At 44.3% G+C, this 22,383-nt stretch overlaps 1 protein-coding gene across 1 annotated transcript in view; it reads left to right on the forward strand.

Annotated features, from left to right (window-relative positions):
- Window positions 1–12,323, forward strand: part of ARSB (arylsulfatase B) — a 166,946-nt gene extending 154,623 nt beyond the window's left edge. Inside the window, exons 7-8 of the mRNA XM_046667307.1 lie at window positions 6,805–6,927; window positions 7,722–12,323. Of these exons, the coding sequence (XP_046523263.1) occupies window positions 6,805–6,927; window positions 7,722–7,987 (389 nt within the window). The 3' untranslated portion in view covers window positions 7,988–12,323. The remainder of the gene's footprint in view (window positions 1–6,804; window positions 6,928–7,721) is intronic.
- Window positions 12,324–22,383: the final 10,060 nt, after the last annotated feature.

Below are 22,383 nucleotides of genomic sequence, written 5' to 3' on the forward strand. Positions count from 1 at the left end.
ACTAAAAAACTATTAGAACTAATAAACAAGTTCAGCAAGTTTGTATAAGAGCAATATACCAAAATCAGTTTTATTTCTACACAGTAGCAGTGAACCAGCCAAATGTGAAATTAAGAAAACAGTCCCATTTGCAAAAGCTATATTTTGAAAACTACAAAACATTGTTCAGAGAACTTAAAGAAGACCTAAATAAATGGAGAGACATCCCATGTTTGTAGTAAGACTGAATACTGATAAGATGGCAGTACTCCCCAAATTTATCCAAAGGTTTAATGCAGTCCCTAACAAAATTGCAGCTGGCCTCTTTGCAGAAATTGATAAGCTGATCTTCAAATTCGTAAGGAAATTCGAGAGACCAAGAGTAGCCAAAGCAATCTTGGAGGGAAAAAAAACTACATGAAGGACTCAATACTTCCTGATTTCAAAACTAACTAGAAAGCTATAGTAATCAAGATAATGTGATACTGGCATAAGAATAAGACACTATGTTCAAAGCAGCATTATACATAGCCAAAAAGTGGAAACACCAAATGTCCATCAACTGCTGAATGGGTAAATAAAATTGATATATCTATACAATGGAATATTAGTCAGCCATAAAAGGAATGAAGTACTGCTACATGTTACAGTATGGATGAACTTTGAAAACATTATGCTGAGTTAAAGATGCCACATATTGTATGATTCCATTTATAGGAACTGTCCGTTTATATGAAAAGACCACATATTGTATGATTCCATTTATAGGAAATGTCCGGAATAGGTAAATCCAAAGAAACAGAAAGTAGCTTAAGGGTTGCCTAGGGCTAGAGAGTGTAGGATGAAATGGGAAATGACTGCTAATGGTGCAGGTGTAAAATGATGTAAAGAAATGGCATAAAATTTATTGTGATGATTGCACAACTCTATGAATATGCTAAAAACCATTGAATTTTACACTCTAAAGGAGTGAATTGTATCATGTGTGATTATATCTTAATAAAGCTGTTAGAAAAAATACTTCAATCTTAAAAAACATATTAAATTCCCCTTGTGTCTCCCTATTGATGACAAGGAAAAGTGGCAATTCCTCAGCCTAGTATTTAGCACTCCCTTTACGTTGTTTCACCCCGTATATCCAATGATCTCACCTAACCCTCCAACAGCAGTTACATCACCGTCCTTCAGATGCACTAGATTATTGAGACTGCTTCTCTCAATCTTCAGTTTAAAATTCCCTTCTTCACCTTTTGTTTATCCAATGTTTAGTCATTCATTGTTTCAGTAAGCATTGTCAAGTGCTTATCATTACGTGCCAAGGCACTGGGTTAGGCTTTGGGTTATAGAGATGAGTCGAAGTTAGGCCATACCCTAAATTTTCTTACACTAGAAGAGGGGTGGGGTGGGGTGGAGTGGTGAATAACGAAGAAATGCATCTTTTAAGTCTTACCTGAAGTCCTGCTTCTTCATAAGTCTTTCCTCTGTGCTTCAGCCTTTATCAACCTCTTCCTACCATGACCTTTTATAATATTTACTGTTTGACCTTAATCATATTCTGCCTCATGTTGTTACTTAACCGTTTCATATGTAGTATCTTCCTACTTAATTTGTAAGATTGCAAATGCACAGAGCCCCTGTTTATTAGCTTTCAGTTGCTGCTATAACAAATTACCGTAAACTTAGTGGCTTAAAATGACACAGATGTATTATCTTCTAGTTCTGTAGGTCAAAAGTCCGACACAGTCTCACAGGGCTAAGCCTAAGGTGCCAGCAGTGCTGTGTTCCCCTCTAGAGGTCTAAGAGAGAACCCATTTCCTTGCCTTTCCCAGCTTCTAGTGACTGCCCTCATTCCTTAGCTCAGGCCGCCTTCTTCCATCTTCAAACCCAGCAACTTTGCATCTCTCTGACTCTTCTTCTGTGGCCACATCTCCCTCTGACCACAGTCACGTAATAGTCTGTGCTTTTATGGACTCATGTGATTAGATTGGGCCCACCCGGATAATGTGGGGTAATCTCCACATCTCAACGTCCTTACCCCAATCGTATCTGCAGAGTCTGTTTTGCCACGTATGGTAACGTAGTCCTAGGTTCCAGGGTGATTAGGCATGGCCATCTTTAGGGAGTGTTACCGTGCCCACCACACCCTGTTTTATATACTTCTTCATATTACAGCATATGAGCCTCATACTGTGTTGACGATAGATGGAAAAAGATGTACTGTGCAAACACTAGCGACAACGATGACAGCTACTACTGAGGGGCTTGCACATCAGACAAAGTACACTTAACGGGGAAAAACATTATCAGAGATGAAGAGGGGGTTTTCAAAATTATAAAAAGAGGAATCAGCCAGAAAATTATAATGCTTCTAAGTTTGTGAGCATTTATTAATATAGTCTCAAAATGTGTGAAGCAGAAGATGACAGAAATAAAAGGAGAAATTCTCAACCATAGTGAGAGATTTTTAACAGAACTCTCTCAGTAACTGATAGAACAAGTAAACAAACCAAAATTCAGCACAGATATGAAAGATCTTAATCACACAGTGAGCACACTGTGACATACATGATACAGAGGTCACTGCACCCAACAACTTAAGAATATGTGCTCTTTTCAGGTGAGGATGGAACATTTAGCAATTTAGCAAAGTTACAGGATGAAAGGTCAATATGTCAAAAAGTCAATTACATTTTTCTATACTAGCAACAAACATTCAGAATATGAAATAGATTTTAAAATCTCATTTATAATAGCTTCAAAAAAGATCAACCAACTAAGAATAAACCTAAGAAAAGGTGTAAGACCTCTACACAGAAAATCATAAAACGTTGTTAAGAAAAAAATTTTAAAAACCTGAATAAATGTTGGGATCCACCATACTCATGACTGGTGAGCCTCAATATTTTAAGGCACCAGTACTCCCAAATTGATCCCAGGAGTCACTACTATCCTAATCAGTATCCCAGCAGCTATTTTTTGAACCTTGACAAGCTGATCTGAAAATGTGTATTGAAAGTGCAAAAGGCCAATAATGATTAAATAAATCCTGAAGAACAACAAAATTGAGGACTTACACAATTAGATAGAAAAAGTTACTATAAATCTACAGTAATTAAGACAGTGTGGTATTAGTACAAGGATAGACAAGTAGACCAGTGAACAGAATAGAAACTCTAGAGCCAGGCTGGCCAGTGTAGTAGCCATTAGCCGCGTGTGGCAATTTAAGTTTAAAATTAATTAAAATTAAATTAAATTAAAAACTCAGTTCTGCAGTTGCGCTAGCCACATTTCACGTGTTCAGTAGCCACATGTGGCTGGTGGCTGCTGCATTGGACAGCGCAGATTACAACATTTTCATCACTGCAGAAAGTTCTGTTGGAACGTGCTGCTCTAGAGACAGACTCACCACATATGGAAATAGGATTTTTGACAAAGGTGTCACTGCAGATGAGTGGAAAAGAACAGTCTTGTCAATAAATGGTGCCTGGTCAGTTAATAGACATATTTTAAAAATGAATCTTGATTTCTACCTCACTTCATACACAGAAATCAATTGCTGGTAGGTTCTAAATCTAAATGTGAGAATTTTCATACAATGGAATACTATTTAGCGATGAAAATGAAAGACATGCTGGTAACAGACTGAACCTCAACACCAAGGGTGAATCTCACAAACATTATGTTGATCAGAATTAGCCAGAAATAAAAGGACGTGCTGTGTGGTTTCCATTGATACAAAGTTAAGAAGCAGGCAAAAAAATCTCTCCTGTTTAAAGTTAGGATGGCAGTTACGTCTGCGAGGGGAGGCGGGTAACTGGAGGCTGCCGACATGGGTTTCTGAAGTCCTAGTAATATTATTCTTGAGTGGGCTGGTGTTTACAGGGGAGAGTCCACTGTTCATCAAGGGTGATTTACACACTTTTCTCTAAGGATGTTATTTAAAAATTGTTAAATTTGGGCCGGCCCCATGGCCTAGTGGTTAAGTTCAGTGTGCTCCACCTTGGCGGCCCAGGTTCATTTCCCAATCATGGACCTACACCACTTGTCAGCAGCCATGTGGTGGCAGTGTCCCACGTACAAAATAGAGGAAGATGGGCACAGATGTTAGCTCAGGGCCAATCTGCCTCAGGAAAAAAAAAGTGTTAAATTGTTAATTGTTTCAAAGCTTGTTATGTCTGAAAGTATCAGGTATAGGATATGGAGAAATAGGGAGATTATTGGTAGGCGGGCCAATGAGTATGTGTTGTAAAGTTGGAAGTGTGTGCACCTTGCAACTGGACGGTTCTACTTCGAGACACATACCCTAGAGAAACTCTTGCACGTGTGCACAAGGAGATGCGCACAACCACGTTCACTGCAGCATAGCTTATAATAGCAAAAAAACATTAAAACAGCCTAAATGCCCATCAGTAGGGGAATGGATAAATATAATGAGGTATTTTTATGTAGTGAAATATTAAACACTTAAAAGAAACATCTATACATTTATTATCACAGAGCTCTAAAAATACTGTAGTGGATGGAAAAGCAGCTTGCAGAATATGTGTAGCATAACACACACATGCACATTTTTAAAGTATAAAACAGTACTGTATATTATTCCTTGACACATATATATGTTACTGTATTTTAAAATGGCTGAAGGAAACTCCGTACACTGAAGCCATGATGGTGGCAGCCTCGAGGGGAAGTGGGTGAAGGGACTGGATTGAGGATGGGGACAGAGGAGACTGTCGTTTCATCCTCATTGTCCTGTTTCTTTTATTTTTTTAAGAAAGTGAATAGGACAAAACGTTACCATCTGTTCATTCTGGGTGACAGTTCACAGAGTGTCGGTCGTTATTCTCTGTAAATTTCTCTTTGTTTAATTCCTCAACATGAAAAAAAGAGTGTTGAGATAACAGCATCATCCTTTAGTCTTCAACTTATTTATTATTTAGGTATTTGATGTTCCTGTTTGTTTTAAGAAAAAATTTATGTAAATATAAGTTTAGCTGAGATAGCTAAATTTCCATTTTTTATGTTCACAAAGCATCCTTGTTTTGTGTAACATTGTTTGGTATCAAAACGTGGCCTTTCTACAGACTCGTGAGGAGTAAGTGACGAGGGCGCACAGTCCTACCAGGCTGTAGATGGAGCACGTACGTCCTGTGAGAGACGTCCTCCTGTCCGTCGATCACTAGGAGCGTCCGTTTGTACTGGAGCCAAAATGGCCACCAGCAAACAGAAAAACAAGAACCGAAAAGATTTCCTCTTTGGTGCTAATGATTTGTTGGTACGTGATTGTTAAGACCGAAAGTCTGAAACCATCAGTGTTTATTGGCTCAGTCTCCAGTCTGTCTCTCCAGGGTCATTTCCACAAGAGTGACAAAAGAATGGGACGCTGCCTTTTCCACCACTGACAGTGCTTCCTGCATTAATCCCTAAGCAGCACAGAAGTCCCCTCTGGCGGGGAGGAGGGCGTTCTGCGAGTCCTTTGTAAAGAGAAGACAGCGGATGGGCTAAGCACGTGGTGGAGAACACTTTTACAGACTGTCACTCGCTATGGCTGTTGGTTATTGGGCAGGGAGTCTGGCAGCCTTTGGGAGTGCACTCAAGGTGGTTGCTGTGACCATACTTGAAAAATGTGGACTTAGACTAAATATCATACAGTTAGGCCGAAAGTTGAGGCTTTTAAACTGGAAAAGGGAGGAGTGTGGTGGGGGACCTCCATTCCTTGCCCTCATGGATCCCCCAGGGTCTTCATCTAGAGCAGAACTCAGGTCTCTCTCGCTGCGCCTTATTCACTCCTCCCCATGAGCAGGCGAGGGAGGAAGGCATCCAAAAGACAGAAATGAGCATACTCAGACCCTTTCGTCTGTCTGATTTCCGAGCCAGCCTGTCCTCAGGATATGTGTAAGCCTCTGGTCTGCTCTCAGCTATGCGCTCTGAGGGAGCCCAGGGGGTGTCCAGCAAGGTCAGGGATGGGTGGCTTAGTCTTTCTAAGTCAAGGGTGGGTTATGAGCAAGGCCTCTGCCTTAGATCTGAAGCTATACTCTCTCCAATCAACTTTATCAGTAACAGAAGCAATATTTTCAGCTCCATCTGTCTGGCCTCTACCTCTCAACTGGTTCCAGACTCAAGAGGGGAAGAGGGGCAGGTTTTATTAATTGCTGCCATCAAAAACCTGATGATCAATTAATATAAGACCTCAAGGTGATAAATTAATGTAATCCATGATACCAACCCATAATTTGTATAGCAAATTCATTCTTACACCCATAATTATCCTGTCTGAATAGTTAAGTGAGCATTGTTCACTTACTTTTAGATTTCATAAGTATAGTTAAAAAAAATAAATATATGTACTATTTATCATGGCATGCTTGAACTCTCATAGCTAGAGATAGACTCCATTAAAACAGACATTTTATAATGTATTATATTATCTACATAGGTATACATATACACAGAATATGTACTTATTTAATTAAATCATTTAACAGCAAAAACAAAACACAAAAAACAACCCACTGTGCTGTGACACAACACTGATCTGTATGTGGCCAGCTGTACGTTGGCAGAACATAGTGATTTTTAAGGATAAATTAATGTTCCAATTTCTCTGGGATTTCCTGTGTATTTGTGGTGGTTTATGGCTGACCTTTAGTGTAACTGTAGCTTACGATTAATATTTAATAGAAGATTCATTTCTGTGGCAGGATACACATTTACTCTCCAGCATTGAATAAAAGCTACTATTCTGCAAGAAGGATATAAGATATTAATTTATAACAACACATGCCAATAATAGTGATCTAATTCTTCCAAACCATTTCTTCCCAGGTCCTGGGAGAAGCATGGCTCCGGCAAAGCATGATTCTTTTCTTCCAGAATATTCGACCTTCAACACATCTATCCATGCTGCAATCAGACACAAGAACTGGAAACTCCTCACTGGCTACCCAGGTAGGCTGCCTAGCATTTCCTACAGAACAGCAAGGAGAACATAGCAAACAACAGCTACCTTTTGCAAAGCATATCCCCAGGGCTGCGGATTGAGGCAGCTGAATGAGGAGGAGTCGTGTAATCTACTGGTCCTGACTGAACAAAAATTGAGAATTAATGGTAGGGAGGGGTGACCGGAAGCAATGCCACTCTAATGCTTCATGGAAACTAAGGATTTCAGATATGTGTGGCTATCAGCACGGCACGTCAAGCTAGCGAAGAGAATCTGTGAAAGCTACGTCCTCAACCAATGATGCCGCTGGGGGAGGAGTTGCTTCCTCTGAACACATTCTCTAAAAGTAACATCTTTTAAATACTTTTTAAGTATGTTGTATGACGGTTAAGACTACAATGCAGTTAATGTTTATAATGAGGACGTTCTTGGCATCTGCAGCAAGACAATTCTTTGTTGGTTGGGGCTGTCCCATGTGTTGCAAGACATTTTAGCATCCCTGGCCCGTGACCACTGAATGCTAGTAGCACCCCCCAAGTCATTGTGACAGCTAAAAATCCTCACCCCCGCATACATGCATGCACATTCCTGGATGCCCCCAGTTGAAAGCAGTGACACAAGTCTAGTTAAAGCTCCAGAAGTTGGAGTCTGAGACAGATCTAGACACGGCATCAAGGGCCTCATCTTTCTTATGTGTCTTTGCCCGCAACCCGGCTCAGCCTTGTCTCCCAGACTCCTTCCTCAAAGTCAGAACCTGCCTACAATGCTTCTCCCCCAGTAAACTGTTGTATCTCTTTGCCAGGGTGTGGTTACTGGTTCCCTCCACCATCTCAGTACAATGGTTCTGCGATTCCCCCATCGGACCCACCGACCAAGACCTTATGGCTCTTTGACATTGATCGGGACCCAGAAGAAAGACATGACCTGTCAAGAGAACATCCTCATGTCGTCCGGCAGCTCCTCTCCCGTCTGCAGTTCTACCACAAACACTCGGTGCCCGTGTACTTCCCGGCACAGGACCCCCGCTGTGACCCCAAGAGCACTGGGGCCTGGGGTCCTTGGATGTAGGATTTCAGGCAGCCTGCAGGAGGAGAAAACCTCTCTGTTGCAAGCTGGACGTCAGGCCTTTCCTTGTGTGACTCTTGTCATATTTCTTCTCCCAACCTGGGTTCACCTGGCCCTTCTCTCGCTCCTAAACCACACGGGGTGTCTAATTTCAGCCCCTAGTGCGTGTAAGAAGCTGATAAAATCTGGAACGCTCCTGCTCTTGGCTGGGGCATGTGTCTAGAGAACAGGGTGACTGGGTTCATCCCCTTTTTCCTGAGCTGTGGGACAGCTGGAACTTGACTTGAAATAGGAAGTTATTGAGTCCAGGAGGCTGGAGCAGCTGGCTCTTTTTGCCTCACAAGTCAGATGTTAGATTTCCCTCTGCCAATAGCCGGGTTTTATTGGAGTGACTCACTCACATTTTTTGTAACAATGAAGGGAGCAGACAATTGTTAATGGTTCTGTTGGCCACGGGTTCTCCCTGTCTGTGAGAGATCGTGTTCAGGCATTCCATGTGAATAACCCGCCTTGGTTCACCCCTCGCTCACTCATTTCATCCCTCACCTCGTCACTCATCCCATCACAGAGCATAAGGCCCATTTCATTGTTAAGGTCAGCATGGCAATATGCCTACTTCTTGGTTTTGGTTTTTAAAATAAATGTGATTTTATCCCCAAGTTTTTTCCCAGCCATTGCTCATTTTGGCTAGCCCTCCTGCTCCCCCCACCCCCTGTGGCTCTTTTCCTTCCCTTCCTTTTGACTCAGGCGTCCTGTGCCTGGGAACGCTGCTTTGCTCTCTGCCATGAGCACCACTAATTTTTGGGACACTGCTGAGCCCTGCCTGCCCTTTGCCCCTAACACTGAAGCTGGAGCCCTGCCCAGAGAAGGTGGAGGAGGGTGACTCTGTGAGCGTGCTCACGGTGGACATGAAGAGGCCTGGGTGGGGATGCGTGCATCTGTGTCGTCTGTTTGGGGAGGTGTTTTCTAGTTGCGTGGAGTTTGTTATCACGACCTTTGTCTCATAATGTACTGAGTTGCACTGCTGTTCCCTGGCAGTGGGGAGAAACCCTGGGAAGGATGACCTTGTCCTGGGATCATGAAAGTTGCAGTTTGAAAAATAAAGTGGCCTGCATCTGGGATACTGGGCCCGGGTGAAGCAAAGGAGGCACATGCACATTTCTCTTATTCTCTCAGTTTTACTGCTTGTGTTGAGGTTCTGGGGTTGGGGAAAGAAGATGCACAGAAGGACCTGCCAGCCCTTTCTCAGTCCCACTAACGTCCTGCTAATGCAGATCAGTCCAAACTAGCTCCAAAGAGTGTCAAACTCAGAGAAATATGTGCAAAAACTTAACTTTTTTTGCACTAGCTCCACTTGTTCATTCACTGCTTATCACTAGCGCCTGGTACATAGAAGGCACTCAATATACTTTTTAAACATAAGTGAATGAATGGACAAATGGGTAAATAAGAAAGTCTCACACCACGAAAGGTGCTAGTCCAATGAGCTGGGTTCAGGGGTAATATAAATATCTTCCAACCACTGCTTTTCTGTCCTGAGCTGCCCTCCTGGGGTGGGAGCATGGTCTGTGTATCTGGGCAGTCATAGGATGTGCCATAGTAAAGTCATAACGTCCTCTTGGCAGGGGGAGAGGGGATATGCCTACCAAAGGTATTCTTTTGCCAATAATCCTCAATTGTATTCTTCATGGGACACTAAAAACTAAACCCACCAGATAATAGGATATAGGTTCTGGTAGAGCCATCCTACAGTTCAAGAGCAGGATTTTCTGTTCACTACTAACTGGTATGAAGTTATGGTGATTGGAAGGAAGTGGTGCTAGAACTAATGACACCTGTTACTAACCTGTACCCCACTCCTGGGTTGGCAAACAGCTGGCCAAAATGCTGTTACCTCTCACTCCCAAGCCTGTGGCAGATATTATGGACTGAGCCCACATGCTCCTTCTGGATCCTTCTAATGCCAGGGCTGTAGGTAACCATTAACCCTGTAAGATTGGAGGCCATCAGTCCATGACGCCTATTTGTGCTTCCTGCTGTGCTCCCAGCAGCTGTCCCCAATTCCAGTCCCTTGATTGCTGCATTCACTGTGGATGTTCTGCACTCAATGGATTTAAAAGGAATTTTAGACTAACTTTTTGTAAAACTTTTGGGATTTTTATCCATCATAGAAGGTATCTCATTAGATTGTCTTATTCTGTACAAGAATATGAACGGATTCATATGTTGTTGTTAGGAGTTTTAATGTTCTCTCTTTCCAAATTTGATTACCTTTAAAGAAGGGTTTCGTTTACTTAATTGTTTTTCATTGTTACTATATGATTGTTCCAGATTTGGGGGACAAAAAAATTTATCTTTTAAAAATGTGTCAGCCATGAGCATGGGGTTTCCATTTGGGTGGTGAAAAAGTTCTGGAACTAGATAGTGGTGATGGTTGCATAACATCATGAATGCGCTTAATGCCTCTGAATTGTACACTTTAAAATGGTTAAAATGATAAACTTTAAGTTTTTACCACAATTTTTAAAATGTGTCAGCTCATTTTACGGTATGTGAATTATATCTCAATAAAGCTATTAAATAAATAAACATAGCAAAAGTTTCAGAGCTAAAAAAAATGTGCCAGTCATTGCCCCAAGAATACAAACTATAATATAAGATACTGGAGGGAGGTCCAGAGAGGGTAGCAGTGAATATAAAGTGATAATAAGAGAGTGTATTAGTTCTCTATTGCTACATAACAAATTGCCCCCAAATTCAGCATCTTAAAACAAACATTTGTTATTTCACCCATTATATGAGGCTCAGGACTCTAGGACTGGTTTAGTTGGGTGGTTCTGACTCAGGCTCTCTCATGAGGTTGTAGTCAAGCAGTGGGCCTGAGCTGAGTCATCTGAAGGTTTGCCTGGGGTTGGAGGATCCACATCCAAGATGATTCACTCATAAGGCTCTTGGCTAGTGGCCTCAGTTGCTTGCCCTGTGGGCCTCTCCATGAGCTGCTTGCATCCTCACAGGTGGCAGTTACCTTCCAGCAGAGCAAGTAATCTAGAGAAAGAGAGCAAGAGGGAGCTACAGTGCCTTTTGTGACCTGGTCTCCAAAATCATACACTGTCACCTCCAACTTTTTTCACTTCCTTAAGGAGGAGTTATTAGGTCCAGCCCATACAAGGGGAGGAGAATTAGGCTCCACCTTTTGAAGGAAGTGTCAGATTTGTGGACGTGTTTGACACCACCACAGACAACAGAGGAGAAAGGGCAGATGTGGCCTCCTGGGGAATAGATTGTCCATTCAAGTCTACTTGCATTTATCAAATGCTGCTATTCGAAGAGAGAGATTAGAAAGCATCCAGCTTTACTATTTAGTGGTAGAATGACCATAGAAGAATCTTTTAACCCTCTCTGTGCCTCAGTTTTTTTCCTGGTGAAGTGATGGGTTGAATTAGTTAAACTCTAAAGTCTCTTATATGCCTAGTGTCCAGAACAATGCCTGGTACATAGTCAATGTTCAATAAATGTTGGTTGATTGACTCTTAACTGACTGAACTCCAACGTAAGGATGTGAAATAATACCATGCTAAAAATAGCCTGAGACTGTGCTCAATCTTGAAAAAAATCATTTTTAACAGTATTATTAAATCTATTCAATGCTAATTGTTAAAGGCTTACTTGGTTTCAACCCCTTCCATTTTTAAAAAATGCAGTCTTTGTCCAAGCATAAAATTACCTAAATCAAGAAAGTAAAAAGGAAGAATTACATCTTTTTTAAAAAGCGCATCGGAGAAATAGCCCAAGTGTCCAAGAACAAACAAATGGATAAACAAAATGTGGTATATCCACACGATGGAATGTTACTCAGCCGTCAAAGGGAAAGAGATTCTGACACATCCTGTAATGTGAGTGAACCTTGAGGACATTATGCTAAGTGAAAGAAGCTAGACATGAAAGGACAAATATTATGTAATTCCAGTTATATGAAATATCACAAATAGGCAGATTCTAGAGACAGAAAGTAGATTAGAGGCTGTGAGGGCTGAGGGGAGGTGAGAATGGGGAGTATACTCAACGGGTAGAGTTCCTTTCGGGGTGATGAGAAAGCTTCGGAAATAGATAGTGGTGATGGCTGCGTAACACGGTGAATGTGATCAGTGCCACTATGTGGTACACTTACAGCTGGTTAAAATGGTAAATTTTATGTTCTATATATATAGTACATATGTATTTTACCACAATATAAATAAACAAGCAAATGAGGGGCAAGTGCGTCTGAGACATTCTGCATTGGGAAGTGGGGAGAAACGTAGGAGCCAGCAGAGGACTAGCTAGGTGGGGTCTAGTCCCCCAACCTGCTTCAACCAAAGGAGCTCATTTTATAGATTGGCCTTCCATGGAAGACAGCTAACTGATGGTGACAGAAGCCGACCTAGTGCTTTCCTTGGGGCGAGAGGTACCGTCTGGGGAGGGGTAGGATGAAACCCTTGGGGGTTCAGAAAATGCTCTATATCTTGATCTGGGTGGTCTTTACATGGATGTGTCCATGTGTAAAAATTCACAGAGAGGTCCACTTAAGTTATGCACTTTACGGTTTGTATGTCACACCTAATTTAAAAAGTATGTTAAAACAAGAAAACACCTGTGCTTAGAGCAAAAAGCATTACATATTTATCTCCTGTGTTCCCAAAACGTGCTTGGAAACACACAAGCAAACATTTGTAAATAAAACATTGTAAATGCTGCCAGGAAATTCACTGTTTGAAGAAACCTTTCATTGAATCCCTTTGTAAACACAAATTTAGGGTTTTTTATTTACAAAAGCTGAATACATCGAGTTAGGTTTCTTACACTAAGATTTTTTACCCCGGTTTTCCTGTAGGATTCAGACCCAGGTATGGGTGCTGGGGGAGAGGTGTAGAGACCAGAAAGTGATACAAACAAAACCGAAGGGCTGGCCTCTGCCCCTCAGAGGCTTAGGTACCAAGTTCTTTCCAGCTTAACAGGTTTTCAGAATATTGCAGCCAATACTAAATATGTTGAAGTAGTAATTTTCCTTTCCAGTCGCCACTGAAACTTGAAAATCTATTTTTTGTCCAAGCAGAGAACAGTCATGGCTTGTGTCAATTGTTCATTTTCTGGCTGTAGAAAGACCAGCCTGCGCACCCTGGCCACCACTCCTCCCATCCGAGAACGGGTAGATTTGACCTGCTGAGAGGTACCCGCCACATCTCTTTCACCTTTGCCCTGTTGCCATGGGAGCCACCCACCAGGTGGTACAAAACAGAGGAGGAAGGCGGAGACTCCCACTGCCCTGGGCCTAGCCTCAGGGCTTTGTGACCTTTAGGAAGCTGGAGAGACAATTCCATTCTCAAACTAATTCACCCAAGTAACCAATGTTGAGCTTAAGCTATTCATTTGATAACTTGTACTACTTTTCTGACAATAGGGATAATAGATATCACTATAACAATTTTAGAAAATATAGAAAATACATAGAAAATTAAGCAATCCATAAGCCACCCACCCAGAGAGAGCCACCACTCACATTCTTTTTATACCCCTTTAAGAGTAATTAAGTGGCCCACTCCCCACATTGGTTTTCAAATCTCGCTGTGCCTGGCTGAGCCCTCATTGGAGACTCAAGGTAGTAGATAAATAAAATGTTACCTCTTTTGGAAATCTTCATTTTAATCCCATTAATGAAGTGTAGATGGTCCCAGGATTTTTGCCCCAAAGGGGCGTGATTTCACACACCCATTCTCTCTCCATCTGCCCCACGGGCCTCAAGCGGGGACCTGGGCACAGAGGACCCAGCGTGTGATCAATCAAACCAGCAAGCAGGCGCCGGCCCTGCTTCACACCAGAGGCGGGCAGTGGGATAAACACACACACTGCTCCCTTCTCAGGTAAACACGAGTTTTATTTACATTAAATGAATCAAAGCTTGGCTTGCCCTTTGTGCCAGCATCTTGTAGCTGGGATCATTCAGGTGCACACTCTGATACGCATTGGGGCGAGGACAGGGGCAGCTGATGGCAGCAAGGCAGGAGGGCACATCGGATCAGACCTGCTCCCAGGAAGCTCACCCAGCACGGAACACAAATGGAAGGCCCAGCAGACAGGAGGAGGAGGTCCCGGGACAGAAGAGAGGTGAGGTCCAGGGGGCTCGGAGTCAGAGGAAATGCAGCTTAATGTCTTGTGTGGGGACCTGAAATTGGCCACCCCAAGATATGTCTCTTTGGCATCAGGAGTATTTGAGGCTGATTGCTTTTGATAAACTGGGACAGGGAAGGAGGCTCTGAGGAATGGAACTTGCCCTTTGTTAGGACACATTTACATTTGTAAGATAAATCTCTATCTGTAAAGGTGCCTCCCTCTCTGTACCAGGAAGAAGAAAGGAGATGACCTTCTCTCTAGAAACTCTTAATCAATGCCAAAGGCAAGGACTTAAATCTGCATTTTATTGTGCTTGTCTGGTAACCTCCTGTAACTGACTTCCCTCCCCCTCCCAACGTTGGCATTTCTTTAAGGATTAAGCATCTTTCCTTAGGCTAGGAACTGATTCCTGTGCTCACCTGTGACCACCCAGCTCAAGACAATAGACTTGCCTCCTGCTATGCCCTCTGAGACAGCAGACCCACTACCTGCCGTGTCCATCAAGCGCTGTGTGACAGGGCAATCTTGTGACTATTGTGGGAGGGACATTTCAATCATATGTGAAATATCCTGTTTGGGGGTATAGAACCACTCTGTGCACCCCACTTCTTCGGTGCTCTTTCTTCCTTCGGGAAGAAAGGCCCCGAGCCATGGCTCCTCATAAAGCTTTGTTTAATTTTCTCTTGCTATTCTGTCTCATGTGAATTTAATTCCTTCTCCAGCCAGATGAACCTACTTTGGATAGAGGAAATGTCTTCCTTCCCTACACTGGCAAGGAAATTCATTTCACCTTAATTTTTGCCTCTTGTCTTTTTATACCCCTGAGTGGAGTGAGTCCTTTCTGTGTGAACTGTTTTTAAATTCAACTAGAGGATCCTCTGAATCTGTTAGGGAAGCAGCTGGGTTGGCATGAAATGTTACTTGTTGTGGCTTCACAAGAGGGCGGCTGGCTTTTCTTGGTTCTAAAGTCAAGGCTTGAATGAAAGTGTTGGGTTTAACACATACAGGTGGTGGAAATATGAGGTCCCCACATCCAGGACTCCAGGACGAGGAGGAAGGCCCTTTCCAATGGGACCTGCATGTGTTCTGTCCCTGAGGTCCACAGATACTCCTTCCCACCAAAAAAGCAGCTCGAGCTCCCCAGGCAGCCAGGGCCAGGAGGAGCCCCGGCAGCACCTTGTGGCCCCACCAGACCTCTATGGCTCATAGAGGCCCTTTCACTGCTGGAGTCTTAACATGGTCCTTTTCATTGAATTTACACTCTTTACTAGAATAAGTAATTTAAAGAGATGCCTTTTTATCACCATGGTAAAGGGAAAACTAATGTCACTGGTAATCATAAACATACAGATAATCAATACAAATTGCTTTTAAATTTGAGCTAGAGACTGTTTCTGGCCTGGAAGGAAAGAAAGAGTATTGAAGAGTGAATAACTTTTTCACTAAATGATTCAATGTCACCAATGCCAGGGCTATGACTTGGCAACACGGAAACTCCCTGAGGCCAGGCCTGACGGTCTTTGGGGTGTGCCCAGGCCCCACAGCGGTTCTGGGAGGGACTCCATTCTGGCTGGTGATTTCACTCCTGTCCCCTCCATCTGCCGTTTCCTCGAAGAGTCACAGCTGCGCTTTTCCTCTAACAGTTTGCTTTGCTCGTGTGCCTGGAGACCCCAAGGAAGGGGAGCATTCGAAATGCGTTAAATGTGTAAACACAAGAAGAAACCAACACACACATCCTCTGCAGTACAGCAGAGAAATCACAGAGGGCCCAACCAAAGGCAGAAGCCAGGAAAGTCAATAAACAAGTTGGTGGAGAAGGCGACATACAGAGATGAAATGTTTGGAAGAAATAAACTGAAAGGAGGAGAAAAGAAACAATAGGGAAGTTTCTTGGGTTAAGAAGTTCCCTGAGCCTTATTTTCCAGGAACGTAATCTCTGGTCCCCCAGATCATAAAGCTGCCCTCTCAGGCTCAGTGTCACTAAGGCCTCGAAATTGCTCCTGCTCGGCCTCAGCAGCCAGCTCACACCTGCTAGGTGCCCACCTGTCCCCCTCTGGCCCACTTTCACCACACCCTCTTTGGATGCTGTCTAAGTTAGCCCATCAGATATGCCATATTTTGCCAATCATAGGGGCAAGGCAAGGAATTAACCTTTATTGAAGACATGCTATATGCCAGACACCATTTGCCTTTTACAATGGTTACCAAACTCCTCCCAATAATATCTAATCGTTAGGTAAATGGTTTTAGCATTTTAGAGATTATCTCGCATAAAGTCACACAGCCAGTAGAGTTGGAGTTGGAGCCCAGATTGCTCTTAAAAAGCCCCACTCTTTGCTGTGCTCCCCCGCAACCTCCAGTCTTCAGCTTCCTTCCCTTCCCTTTGTCCTGTGCCTTTAAGCACAGAGGATCATTTGTAGGAAGTCCTGTTCTTACATCTGAGGACTCAGGGAGCCTCTGGAGAGTGATGTTCAAAGCCCGAGTTAAGAACATCGCCTGGCAGAGGGCCTGGGGTGGGTGGGGTGCAGGGAGCCAGGGAGGAGACCAGGGCAAGGGTTTAGCCGAGAAGTATGACAACTAGCAAGGAATGAAAGTAGGAGGATCAAAAGCTAATTGGAGGCTTAGAAAACAAACCAAAAAGAAACATTCGAAAGGAGTTGGAATTACTCAGCCTGGAAAGGAAGTTTATGAATGTTTTTCATATATTTCACAGGAAAATTGCCTTCCCACAGAGAGGTCACAGAGACCCGTGACCGTCATCCCAGGGACAAACCCGACAGCACAATGCTGAAAGCAGGAGGGCAGGGAGACTGACAGGTGGGATCTTAGAGCTCACTGCAGCTTCTGCCCACGGCACTGGCTCCAAAATGGCCTTTCACGTCCTATCTTGCTCTGTCACCAATTGGCATCAGCCAGTCTTTAACCTTCAGTTACAATCAGTTACCCTCTTGCTGAACTGGAGGAGATGGAGGCGGTTCCTCCTCGAAACCTCGACTACTCTCTTATACAAGGTCAATCCGACCTCAGTCCCCCTCTGAGATAAAGAATATCAGACACTTCGGACACACAGATATTTCCTTTTTTTTTCTGCTTTTTCCCCCCAAATGCCCCCAGTACATAGTTGTATATTTTAGTTGTGGGTCCTTCCAATTGTGGCATGTGGGATGCCACCTCAACATGGCCTGACGAGCGGTGCCATGTCCTCGCCCAGGATCCAAACCAGAGAAACCCAGGGCCGCTGAAGCAGAGCGTGCGAACTTAACCACTGGGCCTTGGGGCCAGCCCCCTACACAGGGATTTCTTAAATTTCTGTTTGTAGTGATCGATCTTTGGGGATTGGGATGAAAGAAGGTAATGCAGAGGCTAGCCTGTGTATGTGGACTTTCTTATAAGGAGTATTGCTTTGTGAGGGTCACTCTTTGAAAAGGAATAATTAATGACTATGCTTAGGTTCAGACAGTATGTTTTGGTTTAAAATGTTATATAAATTACAGCGCTCTGTGTTGGTCGACAGGACCTGGTTAGAGAAAAGCTTTGATTTCTATGTTAGCTAAATGTTGTTGCCTTAAGTAAAAAGTTAAGTGGCTGAGCCATAGTAATTACACCCACAACTCCCCTAACTGGTTGAGAAGGAAAAACATCCATGAGGGGTAATTTCCTGCTTTTCACGCAACAGTCTAGGGGTATCTGGTGCCGCAGGAGGGCTGGGCTGCTGTGGGGCTGGCTTTTAGATGAAGTCATCGCAGTGATTATCCCTAGTTACCAAGCAGAGTCATGCCAAGGTCGAGCTAATCCATCCCCAGACGGGGAGAAATAGCCGGTCTCTCGGGGCAGGGATGGCAGAAAGAAGTGAGCAGGTGGGGCCACTAGCCTCTCCCCTCTTACCACCAGGTTTTATGCATAACGCCATCAGTGAACAGAACTTGACCTCACTTTTACCAGAACTTATTATCATACAGTTTAAAAATTCTCGCTGGTTGACAGGCTTTGAAATGTTCCATTATTTGCATTTCTTTCAGCGCCAGGAGAGTGGACATTTCCATAGTTACTGGCCCCTATGGCTCTTTTTTGAGTGGCCTGATCAGCCCTCCCCAGTCTCACCGGCCGTCTAGAGGGAGCAGGAGGGAATGGAACGGAGCCGCAGCTGAGAGGGTGGTGCCAGGAGAAGCCAGGCTTTGTTTGGACCTGAATCATCCTCTCAGCTGGGGCTGCTCGTCCTCGGAGTCCAGGTGGTGCATTTGGAGTGGTCAACGGCCTCTGCTTTATATCCAGTCTTTGGAACGATGTCAGGAAGCAGAAAAGTAAAGAGGTGGGGAGGGAATGGGCACAATGCTTTTCCTTTCTTATGGACAGAGCCAAATTGACACTTGTGAGGCCTCTGGGAAGGCTAATAATTCGGTGCTCCTTCAAAGTGATGTTCTTTTAATATTGGGATATTAATGTTGCAATAGGAGCACTCGGGGCAGGGGGAATGCTGGAGAGGGAAGGCCTCTGGCAGCTGCCCAGTCACTGCCCCGAGATCCCAAACTCAGCAAGTCTGGTCCCAACTGGCACATCCCACTTGGCAAACAAAAGCCTTTCAGGTAGCTGACTCACCTTTCTTAGACGCAGGTCAACAACCATTTGTTTCTTACCAAGTATACCCCTGGGGGATCTCACCCCCAGGGCCGCATCCCACCCAACCCCACCTTCGTGAGAGGAGTTCTGACAACAACAACTGTCTCTCCCTGGTGACAGGGCTTTCCCACTCTGAGGCCCTCAGATACTGGCTGGCCCATCCTGAGTCTGGATTTACTCTGATGGGGGCCGGGCCCTTTTCCTCTGAGCAAGCCTCAGTGGAGGGGCTCCTTGCCCTCTGTATAAACAACTTACTATGACCGTAAACTTGCATCCAACTTTCAGCCTTTCCTTTTCCAGTATGAATAATCCCAGTGCCTTTCATCTGACTTCCTGCTCTTCTTCCAGCTCTTCCCATCTGCCAGCACTCTGGTGATGTCGGCCCTTAACACAGGCCGTGTAGTTCCTTCTTCTCTTCCCTCTTTGCTGGACTAGCTCATCCTTCAGGTCTCAGGTCCCTTCCCCTGGGCCTGCTGAGCTGCAATGGTGCTCCTGACTTGCACGTCTCCTATGAGAGTGGACATCACACTGTCTGGTTATTCGTGTATAAATGTCCATCTTTCCCACCAGGCGGAAGTCTCATGTCTGTTTGTTTAGCGGAAGGTCTCTGTCTCATAGAGCAGTGCTTGGCACTTAGACAACACTAGCTGAATGAACGTTCCATTTGTTGAATTCAAAGGATCTACCCACCTTCTGATTTCAGGATGACATTGTAGTCCCTGATTTCAAAGTCTGGCCCTTGTTCTCGACTCTTCCATCTTACCTGCAAAGCATGTCTACTCAGCCTGATGGCAGCCCCACCCTGTTGCCTGCTCTGGGGAAGTGTGTGTCTGGAGCTCTGGCCATCTTCAAAGGGCTTTGTCTAGATCAGCTGGAAGGACTTCAGTGCCTTTGCCAAGTCAGGGTGAACGTTACACTCTCCAGACTTCTCAGGCAGGTTTGTTTACCCTGGGATCTCCTCCAAGATATCAGCTGATGGCTTCAAACGCTTTTTATGGCCTCAGACTTGGACAGACTCAGATTTTCCCCCTTCATCTTCCAATCCTTCCCTAAGATTTGTTCCCTCTTCGTTTGTTCAAGCCTTGTTACAGAATGCTTTTCCATGTGCAACTTTCCCTGCACGAAACTGGCCTCATAGCTTACACCTAGTGCTGAGATAAATCTTGCAGATGCCAAGGACTAGTGCAAAGGGCAGGCGGCATGCCTCCTGACGCTCGTTAGTTATCAATCTATGTTTACAGAGGCTTTTCTCCTTCCACAGGGTAGGAGTGGGTGGGTTTTTTTGTGTAGATACAGTGGAGATAATCTAGTGGTTTCCCTAAGGAAACTGGAGTTGGAAATTTTTTTAAAGGTGGGGGTTGGAGTTAATAGAGATACAAGCCAAGTCACCTAGATGCAGGCTAGGATAGCATGAAGCTTGGTGGAAAGTGCAAGGCCGAAGTGTATGTAAGACCACACACACGTGCATTTGTTGAGCACCTGCAATGTACACTGGTATCTGGCATGGCAGGTAACAATGATAAATAAGACATGGCTTTTACCCTCCAGGAGCTCATGGTCTGTTAGGACAATGACACAGTAGAATGGTGAACGCACGTACGCGTGGGAGGGTGGGGGCCGGGGACAGGGAGAGCAGAACCATTTGGGTCACACGCATGTCCCCTGGCCTGGCAGTGCTGGTACTGACTGCGGCAGTGAGGCCTAGAAAGCAATTTTTTGCAAAAGCCTCAAACCCTGGGGCCCCAGATCACAAAAGTCTCCCATGATCATCAAGATTGTTTGGAGATTCTGATATTTCTCTCTCTGCTGGACTCAGAAACCAGGAAAACGACCCCCACACCATACCCCCTGCCTTGTATATTAATTATCTGTTGCTGTGTAACAAATTATCACAAAATCATGTCTGGAGACAAACATTGTTTATTATCTCCTCCAGTCTCTGAGGTCAAGAAGCCAAGTGCATCTTAGCCGGGTGATTCTAGCTAAGGGCTCTCATGGGGTGGCCATCTTAACTGAAGGCTTGACTCAGTCGGGGGGGAATTCAAGAGAGAGCAGGAGTACCCCTGACGGAAGCCACAGTCATTTATAACCTAACCTCTCAGAAATGACAGCCATTATTTTTGTCATGTTCTATTTGTTAGAAGCCAGTCACCAAATCCAGCCCCTACTCAAGGGGAGGGGATCACTCAAGGGTATGGATACCAGGGGGCAGGGGCTCCTGGGCCATCTTAGGGGCTATCCCTGTGCCCCACTCTGGTCCCACTCTTGTCTCTATCTCATTGCCTCCTCTCTAGTTCAGGATGTGCTTATGAAAATGACTGGTGATTGCTTCCCTCTTTCCTGTGTCACCAAGAGTGGGAATGGCCTTAATTCATAACAGGACATTAAGTTGGATGTTCTGCTTATACAGGTAGGAGAGGCAAAAGGCCTTGGCGGCGCTGGCAGAACCTCCCTCTAAAGAGGCCAAGTACCGGTAGGAGGAGGTGGTTTTAGGATGAGGTCGTTTCTGGAAGTGTTTGACTAGAGGGGAGCCATTTTGCAAAATACGACTTGAAGCTCTGGCCCCTCCCTTGATGCAGTGACATGGTCCACCATGCTTTAAAGATGCTTATAGTCCCCTGTGCTTGAAGGCACAGAGTCGAATAGCTGTCTTGCAGAAGAGGACAGTTTCTGAGCCATCTCAGGGCTCAGCCTTGCCCATATGGTCACAGATACCAAACTGGTCTTGGACCTCCCCCACCTTCCTGGCTCGGTGACTCAGCATAGTCACCCTCAGCCTCCTGTCATCCTTGTCTCCTGTCAGCTCTCTGCTGGCTCCAGTCAGTCCTTGCCTCCATCCTAGTGGAGAAGCACTTATAGAACAACTCGTTCCCAGGGGCTGACAGAAGTCCCTGGTTATCCAGGGTTCAGTATCTAAGACCCCAACTTATAAGGTGGCCTGGGGAAGCAAAAGTGGTCATACCACAATGGTGACTGATGAACTTACTCACCTCTCATGAAAGGCGCCCATATGCAAGTACCGCCATCCTAGTGAAGCCGGCCTCCTTCCTAGCCACCCGCCTCGCCCTCCGTGTCAGCCATCCCCCAGCTGATTTCCCCAATGTTGTACATATGCAGAAATAAGATGAAAATCAAATGCACTTTCATGAAGTGGGCAGTGAAACTGGAGAACTGCTCATTCACAGATGAACTCATTAACAAAGAAGGATTTGGCAGAATTAGATTACTTAACAGGGAAGGAGAGAAAGCTGACAAAGACACTGACACAGGCCCTTCAAAAGAAGGTGATTTGAATATCAAATGTGGAGGAGAGGCCCTCAGGAAACTGATGAAACTCTGGAATATTTTTGCAAAGATATTCCTCTTTATCTTCCTGTCCTTGAGTGTAAAATGAAGGCAGACACACTGTGCTATCATAGAAATTTATCGAACAGCTAATGCCAAAAAACATCCACCCAGTCTTTTTTTTTTAGTGTAAGAAGTAGTGCACAATCAGGCTTACAAATCCATTTTATAAAATAGATAAAATATATTTTTATGATTTTTAGTTCCGTTGAAGATAAAGTTCCAATCAGGCCCCGTTTTTCCTCACTTTTTACTGTGATGTGTTAGCTAAAGTCGGTGGGGGCAGTAAC

This window comes from Equus quagga, chromosome 7, assembly GCF_021613505.1.
Source record: "Equus quagga isolate Etosha38 chromosome 7, UCLA_HA_Equagga_1.0, whole genome shotgun sequence".
In the NCBI taxonomy this organism is placed as follows: Eukaryota; Metazoa; Chordata; class Mammalia; order Perissodactyla; family Equidae; genus Equus; species Equus quagga.